This window comes from Quercus robur, chromosome 2 (genome assembly GCF_932294415.1).
Source record: "Quercus robur chromosome 2, dhQueRobu3.1, whole genome shotgun sequence".
Taxonomy (NCBI): domain Eukaryota; kingdom Viridiplantae; phylum Streptophyta; class Magnoliopsida; order Fagales; family Fagaceae; genus Quercus; species Quercus robur.
Window position 1 is genome coordinate 2,113,461 of NC_065535.1, and position 8,669 is coordinate 2,122,129.

The 8,669-nt window shown below is 32.6% G+C and overlaps 1 protein-coding gene across 1 annotated transcript; it reads left to right on the plus strand.

Annotated features, from left to right (window-relative positions):
- The first annotated feature begins 1,323 nt into the window (after positions 1 to 1,323).
- Positions 1,324 to 8,018, plus strand: LOC126709015 (protein DETOXIFICATION 27-like). Its single transcript, XM_050409082.1, has 8 exons — positions 1,324 to 1,788; positions 2,101 to 2,642; positions 3,646 to 3,732; positions 4,017 to 4,073; positions 4,678 to 4,916; positions 5,798 to 5,916; positions 7,487 to 7,576; positions 7,691 to 8,018. Exons 1-8 carry the CDS (start codon positions 1,528 to 1,530, stop codon positions 7,775 to 7,777), a joined length of 1,482 nt encoding a protein of 493 aa, XP_050265039.1. The 5' UTR covers positions 1,324 to 1,527; the 3' UTR covers positions 7,778 to 8,018.
- The last annotated feature ends 651 nt before the right edge of the window (positions 8,019 to 8,669 follow it).

Here is an 8,669-nt window from a genome sequence, read left to right on the forward strand (position 1 = left end):
GTGGCTTGACATTTAAAGCATTAGAATCTCGTTTTGCAACATTTACCCAAATTCTAAAGTAAAAAGAGTTTTTATTTTTCCTCCTCTATTTTAGCTACCAACCTTCTAAATATACTCTAAATCTCACCCTTCATTTTCTTGTACTTCCAATTTAAATATTCAACATAATTTTTTTTTAGAAATGAAAGATGGATAGAGAGAGTTTGAAAAAAAAAATTAAAAAGAAAAGGAAGAACAATTTTTTTTTTTTAATTTTACAAAAGGCTCCTGTGGTATATCCAAACTTATTTAGTGCCATGGTGTTTTACAAAAATTTGAATAGTTATAATTTAGGGCCGTTTGGTCATAGAGTTTAAAAATTATTGCTTAAAAAGATGTGAAAATTGTGGTTTAAAAAATGTTGTTGAAAAATGTGTTTTTAGTGTTTATAAAACAAAAAAAATGTGTTTGGTATCATGATTTAAATAATGTGTTTCAGTATTCAAAAAACATAAAAAATATGTTTGGTACGTGTGTTTAATTTTGTAAAAAAAAATTGAGCAAATGCACGAAATAACAATTTTTAAATCAGGAGAGATGAGAGTACAGAGAGGAGAGGAGACACGTATTAAAAAAAAGCTGATCAGGTGGGTCCGAGCACAGTCCAAAAAAATTGATAAGTGAATTCAATTTTATTACGGAAGTGCCATCAAAAACATCAGTTTGTTGTTTAAATCAACTCCTAGCACATTCCAAAAAATGCCGTTCAAACATGAGTTTTGAAGCAACAGTTTTCAAATGACTCTGTTTTAAACTCCGTGACCAGACACATTTTTCCAAATTTTGGACATTAGTATTCAGTATTTAAATACTAGACATTGTATTTTGAAAAGACAGTCCAAACGGCCTGACGGATATGAGATGTTCTTTTGGTATTTTTCTTAACTAGAGTGTCCTTTGATCTGGCTAAAAAAATATGATAAAAAGTTGGGATACCAATGCTGTCAGGATGGCAGTTGAGTCAGTCTAATAGTTTAGTAAAACAATTACCTAATTTGCTGAAAGTCATTCAATTTTTGCATAAAAGCTGATACACTGTTCCAGGGTGTTCAAAGCTGATATACTATTAATTTTTAAAAAGTTATTACACACAACTTTACCTATAAGGCAAGATATTGTTTTGGAGTCTATATAAAACAACTGTATGTGACGTTTGCTGTAGTTTTTTTTATAATTTTGTCTTTCTGTTAAATAATATTGATGCTTATCAAAAAAAAAAGCCTTGATATATATATATATATATATATATATATATATGTTTATATATATCTGCCGTCACAATTCACACCGCAAAAATTAAAGGGTTTTTGATAATTAAATTGATAGTCTCTTTAGGAAGTGAAGTCCACCTTTTATAGTGTACGTGCCCTCCCCTTCAAAGTCCACCGCGCAAATCCAATCTATGAACCTACCCTTCTATCAATCTCTCTTAAATTTAGGCCATTAGGCTGAGTCTGTTTCTAAATTCTAATTTCTAAACTCACTCTGATGGGGAGCATTAACGAGCCACTATTGCCGGAATCGACAACCACAGAAGTTGGACTCGAAGAAAAGAAAGATCTTTCATCAAGGGTGTGGATTGAATCCAAGAAGCTATGGCAAATCGTGGGTCCCGCCATCTTCAGCCGCATCGCTTCTTACACCATGAACGTTGTCACCCAAGCCTTCGCTGGCCACCTTGGCGAAGTTGAACTTGCTGCTATTTCCATTGCCAACACTGTCATCGTTGGCTTCAATTTTGGCCTACTGGTAATTCATCAAAACTCCATACCTGTCGGAATAATACTAATTAATTATCTCATGTATCAGATATATGATCTTCATGTCTTGACTACCTCACGGCTGTATGAGGCTTACTCGTTGTTAGACAAAGAAACGATACATATATCTGATGCATCCGAGCAATCATTATTTGATGTTCAAAAAAGTATATATATTCGAAACATGAAATACCTTCTGGTGTGAAGTGAATGATGCATATTTCTGATGTATGAGATAATTAGAGACAATGATTGACTATGTTTAACATTAGTTTTGGGTATTTTTGTTTTGGGCAAGCAGTTAGGGATGGCAAGTGCGTTAGAGACATTGTGTGGGCAAGCATTTGGTGCGAAGAGGTACCACATGTTGGGAATATACATGCAAAGGTCATGGATTGTGCTAGTCCTATGTTGTTTCTTGCTACTACCCTTCTACGTTTTCGCCTCTCCGCTGCTGAAACTCATAGGACAACCCGATGACGTGGCAGAGGCTTCAGGTGTGGTGGCTTGTTGGTTAATACCATTGCATTTCAGCTTTGCGTTTCAGTTCCCCTTGCAAAGGTTCTTGCAGTCCCAGCTGAAGAACATAGTGATTGCTTGGGTTTCTTTGGTGGGTCTGTTGGTGAATGTGTTGACTAGTTGGCTATTCATTTATGTGTTGGATCTTGGCCTTGTGGGTGCGGCTCTTGCTTTGGATATCTCCTGGTGGGTTTTGGTTTTTGGATTGTACGGCTATACTGCCTTTGGTGGCTGTCCTTTGACTTGGCATGGGTTCTCCACTGAAGCCTTTTCTGGCCTATGGGAATTTCTCAAACTCTCTGCTGCTTCTGGGGTTATGCTATGGTCTCTCTCTCTCTCTCTCTCAGTATAGTCTATGCGGTGTTCTCTCTCTCTCTCTTTTTTGATAGTCTATATCAATTCTTTTTTGATAGTCTATATCAATTATTCAATATTTGAGAAATTTTTTCTTCTATATTGTACAGTGCAATGTAAGGGAAAATTATTGAATAGTCCCTTCTACATCGAGGTGGTATAGTCTATGTGGTGTTCCCTCTCTTTCTTTTTTGATAGTCTATATCAATTATTCAATATTTGAGAAATTTTTTCTTTTACATTGTACAGTGAAATGTAAGGGGGAAATTATTGAATAGTCCCTCCAACATAGAGGTGGTATAGTCTATGTAGTGTTCTCTCTCCCTCTCTCTTTTGATAGTCTATATCAATTATTCAATATTTGAGAAATTTTTTCTTTTACATTGTTCAGTGCAATGTAAGAGAAAATTATTGAATAGTCCCTCTTATATAAATGTGAGTCTCATGGTGAGTTAGTACTACTCATGGTGAGTTAGTACTACTCTATGTGAGAGGGAGAAAATATACTCTTGAAGTAATCAATAACAACCCACATTATAGACACATTAAAAGTAACATTTACCACTTTTTATGTGTTATACTATAAATTTACATTATAAGTATCATGTAAACATACAAAGATCTTTTAAAAATAATAACGTGTCCCATTGATTAAATTTTAGTAGAATCTGCAATATATATATGAAAGGTGCGAACATTATTCTCTAAGTTCTGAATAATTCATTTCTTTTCTATTTTATACTCTCGGTAACGATAGTTTGCATATCTTGTTCGAAGAAAAAAAATGGAAAAAAAAAAACATTAAATATTATAATTGGTGGATTAAAAAAATGAAACATTGTTCAACCCAAGGGGATAGAAGATTTTGGTTGGTGGGTTATTTATTCACTGTTCCAACTCTCAACTGTTTCTTTGATTTCATTATTTATTTATTATTATTTTTTTATGTGGGTGTTGTTGGTGATTTGTGTAGCTTGGAGAATTGGTATTACAGAATACTAATATTAATGACTGGGTTCCTACAAAATGCCACTTTAGCCGTGGATGCGTTGTCAATCTGGTACGTGGTTCTCTTCTCTCCCCATGTTTTATTAGTTATATATTACTGTCATGTGATTGCTAAAAAAAAAAAAAAAAGTTAGTTCTTACCGTCAAGTACTTTAATTATACTTTTGAAATGAAGCAAAGAGACTTTCATAAAGACAAATGAGTTTTTCTAATATTCAGGAAGAAATGAAAATTGTACCTTTTTCCCTTGGTAGTTTGGTATAAAGTATGAAGTTGTCAGAAATTTTTGTAACACTTTTTCGGTTTGTTTGGTGGATTTCAATTACAATTTTGCAGCATGACTATCAATGGCTGGGAGATGATGATTCCTTTGGCTTTTTTTGCTGGTACCGGGTACAAATTGACAACTCCTTAGTCCTTTTCCCAATATTTCTTTCAATATATAATTATATATAACTATTAATTAAGAGATTATTTAGTAAAAGTAAAAAGACTATTTAAAAAAAAAAAAAATGGATACGGGACTTGACCAACCTCTGCATCACGTGTTCATAAATGCACCTAAAAAAAGTCCAAAAAGAAAAAAACAAAACTTACTTAAAAATAGGGAGACCAACCTACTTGTTTAGGTACAGAAATAAAAATGAAAAGTAGAACTGACTTTTTTAGTTAAGAAAAGAATTTTAAAACTTAATAAAACAAAGTGAAAGAGGAGATTCAAGTCATTCAACCAGAACCGGTTTTTAGTGTGTTTTATGGGTGGGAAGTGGATTAATTTGGTTAAAAACTAAAATAAAAATTCTTTAATAATGTTAATAATAAAAAGTGAAAGATTGATTTGAATTTGGAACTTTGTGGGCAATTTGGGTGAGAAAGATAAAAATGATGCTAGGGAATGATTAGAATTTGTAACTTACTGTTTCCCTTCAAATGCTTTTAGTTTGATTTTTGAACATGGAATGATAGTTATTTGAACTTTTTGTCATGGAATTTACAGAGTTAGGGTAGCCAATGAGCTAGGAGCTGGGAATGGCAAGGCAGCACAATTCGCAACAATAGTCTCCGTGATACAATCGAGTGTGATTGGGATCTTTTTTTGCGCTCTAATTATTATACTCCATGACAAGTATGCTTATTTATTCACAACCACTACTGAAGTGCTTGAAGCAGTTGATAAGCTCACTGTTCTATTAGCTGTTACAATTCTCCTAAACAGTGTTCAACCTATTTTATCAGGTAATTTCCTAAGAAGAACGAACATAGCAAAATTACTAATATACTAGTGTCGGACACATATCCAACATGACACATATTTGACATGGACACAAACATGTCAAATACGCACTTAAAAAAAATTATTTTTTAATTTAGTTTTTCTATTTTGATGTTGAATGTTGTTTATTTGAACTATTTTTATGGGTGTCGAATTTATTTGAACTCTTTTGTTCATACTTTAAGTAATATTTTATTGTTTTTAAATTAATTTTAGATATATTTCCAAGTATTTAATTGTTGTTACATACTTTTTAAATCCAAAATAAACATAATTTATTTCAAATATAAAATATATATATCTAAAAATAAATTTAGTTAAGTAATTTCTTCTCGTATCCTCTACATATCGTATCCTAATTTTTCAAGAAATGTCGTGTCATTGTACTATGTATCATGTCGTATTATGTATCGTGTTCGTATCTGTGCTACATAGGTAATTTCCAATCAAATTGTTTATTCTTTTGAAAACCACTTAGTGTTAGTGTCTAGATGTGCTTCTTGAAGAGCACCATGAACATGAGATGTGAAAAATACCATAGAATTGAACAAATAAAAATCCTTTGTTCTAATGTTTGTGTTTCATTCTATGCTTTGCTAATCATAGCTTGACACATGATATATCACATTTGTTAGAATATAAAATGAAACACACCTAATCAAACATAGTATTTTTGTTTGTTTTGAACCTATATTTGGTGATTATCCCTTTGATTTGAATATTGGCATTAAATTTTGTCAAAACTTAATTGAAGAAGAAAATATAGGTTATCAAACGATGTCTCTAAGTACTAGTCTTTTCCTCTTTGAAATCAATTGTAAATATATTTTCTTCACTATGACAGGAGTGGCTGTTGGATCGGGATGGCAGGCATGGGTTGCATATATAAATCTGGGCTGCTACTATGTCGTTGGGCTCCCACTTGGACTTGTTATGGGATTGGTTTTCGACCTTGGAGTTATGGTATGCGTAACTTCTTTCATTAGCCTCCGATTTAGTAGAGATTATGATATATACCTAATCCGCCACTGGCTTTGTGGGCGTTTATATATGATAGTTGGTTCGGCCTCAACATGGCCCCTTATGAACAGAGTGAAGTCTAAAACCAAGTTTAAAACCCAAAAAAAAAATAAAGAAAAGTCAAGAACAAAGCTAAGAGTCATGTTTGTAGCGTGAATATAGGTCTACCAACTCAGTCAATCATGAAAGTAAACGTACATCAAAAGTCATGTACTCTGGATATGTTGAACCCATTAGAAAAATTCTAAAGATACTCAATCGCATACCTAATTTCACAACTTATTGATTTGTGCGATTATGAATGGTGGACACACATTTTGCCCATATGGACCCCTCGTTTTTCGTCAACTACTCACAATCGCACAAGTGAATAAATTGTGAAATTTGGCATGAGAATAAATCCATAATCGTGTTGTCCTAAAAATCCTTTGGCACCAGGAAATATCTTATAAGCATGCTAAATTGAACACGTCTCTTACAAGTTAGAAAAGTTAGTAGATTTCACGGACATTAAACCCACAAATATTTGAGATCGAAAATTATCTTATAGGCCCATATTATAGAGCAAACATAAGAGATACTTTTACCCACTCAATGGAAGAAGGAGATGACACGGCCCTAGTGGCTAATGCCTCAAACCATTTTAAAAAGAAAAAGAGAAGAAAAGAGCCTTGTAGGTTATCCAACAGCTTCTAGCACATACATCATACATGGTGGTGAAAGTGCATCAGCTAGTTAAATTTTGTCTTCTTTTGAAGATCTTTTAGGTCAGTTGCCTATTTGCCCAATTTCCCTAACACTAGGACTATGACTTGACAAATATGCTGACAAATATGTCTCAAACCATTTTAATGCACCTTTTATATTGAGCACATCTTACCTACCAAAAATTGAATTACTTCATGTGTGGCTCGCTCTAATTGTCACCCTCTTAAATTTATTTCTAGGATTTGTGGGCTGTCCCTGTCCTAAGCACGAGACTGTCACAGAACCCAAGTTCGTACCAATAAATTGGTTTTAGCTTCTAGGTTGTACAATAGGCTTAAATATGTTCAGTTACATAAGAAGTTTGGACTTAGTTTGCATTCCGGATTGAATGGCTGGTTGTCTTTGTGTTTTATAAGGGATCATAGAATTAGTTTGGTTCTGATACAAGTTAAATCAAAACCAAAATCAGTCCAATTTTTTATGTGGGTGTTTAACATGCACAAGAAAATTAAAATTTTATAGTGGAAATATGCATGTGCAACCAAACACCAAAATTTTAAAAACTTGATTTTGGAGAGAATTGATATCTGAAAGAATCAAATTTAAACTAAGGAATTTATATGGTTCTATTAGAATTGGGAACCAGTTTGTTAAAAGAAAATGTTAACGAACTAAAAAAAAAAAAACCCAATTATGTTTTTCTTGGTGAATTTACCTCGTATAAGCTCCTCTACAAAGAATTTTCCATTTGGCATGACTAGGATTCCAATGTGTTGAAATGTAATACAACTAATTGATGTGGCAGGGTATCTGGGGTGGTATGATTTTGGGTGGGACTGCAATCCAAACAGTGATTTTGGCTATCATAACAGCACGATGCGATTGGGAAAAGGAGGTACTATAATTTAACACAATTTCACTTGTTATAATAAGTAATAACGTTGACATTGTGTTGTGCTTGTGCATGTAAAACCCATATGAATTCATTTCTTGTATTCGTGGATTTCAGGCTGAGAAAGCTAGCATTCGCGTAAATAAATGGTCAAGTCATAAGCCACGAGATGAAGTAGAAGATCAATCGGAGGTCCAACAATGACAGCAATTTTGATGGATTTTGGAATTTTTTTTTCACTTTTAGGTGCACTAGCCCGCGGTGTATACTCCCTAATAATATACAATTCTTCTGCTAATCCAGTTTTGGATAATTGATTTTTAAGGGGTTCTTTAGCTTGGAAAAATGGGGTTGCAATCATAATTGATGGAGATGTGCTACGTTCACAATATTTTTATAACATTTTCACAATAAATTATAAGTGGTAAGTTGTTATTGGTTCTAATTTGGACCCATCACTTGAATTACTTTTTTTGCTTATCAATAATAGCTAGTAACCACCTGTCACTTAAAATTTGTTGTGAAAATATTGTGGACGTAGCAATTCTCTAATCGATGAGCATATTCATTAGTTGCTACTTGAAATGCAAATGCCCATTAAGTATTGAAACTATTATTGTTTTTAATTATTTTGATTAGTTTCAATAAGGAGAAATATTTTGTCCCAAAAAAAAAAAAAAAAAAAAAAAAAGAGAATGGGAGGTTTTATTTGAATCTTAAATGTCTTCATTAGAAATATCACAAGATGCCGGTTGAGTTACAATACTCTTTGCAATTTTTTAATGTAATTATTAATTTCATTTTTGTTTTGATTTTTCTTGTCAATCTAAAAAATTATTGGTTTATTGGTTTCTTATCTATCTTAAGACTATTAAAAAATTTGTGAATTTAATTATTTGACCATTATTCTGACAATCTCCTTCACCTATTGCCTCATGTTTCTCTTAAATAAAGCCAAACACGTGAGATGTTCCATTTTTCCAACACCTCCTAAAAACTTAATTAAAAAAAAATTAAGCTGTTAAAAAATGTCGAATTTAGTCATTCAACCATTATTTTACCACAAGAGTTTCATATAAATTTGTAGTAAATATTT

Coding starts and splice junctions, on each gene's coding strand:
- LOC126709015 (XM_050409082.1), top strand. CDS start 1,528: ATGGGGAGCATTAACGAGCCACTATTGCCGGAATCGACAACCACAGAA. Junction 1,789..2,100: donor GCTTCAATTTTGGCCTACTG/GTAATTCATCAA, acceptor TTGGGCAAGCAG/TTAGGGATGGCAAGTGCGTT. Junction 3,733..4,016: donor GTGGATGCGTTGTCAATCTG/GTACGTGGTTCT, acceptor ACAATTTTGCAG/CATGACTATCAATGGCTGGG.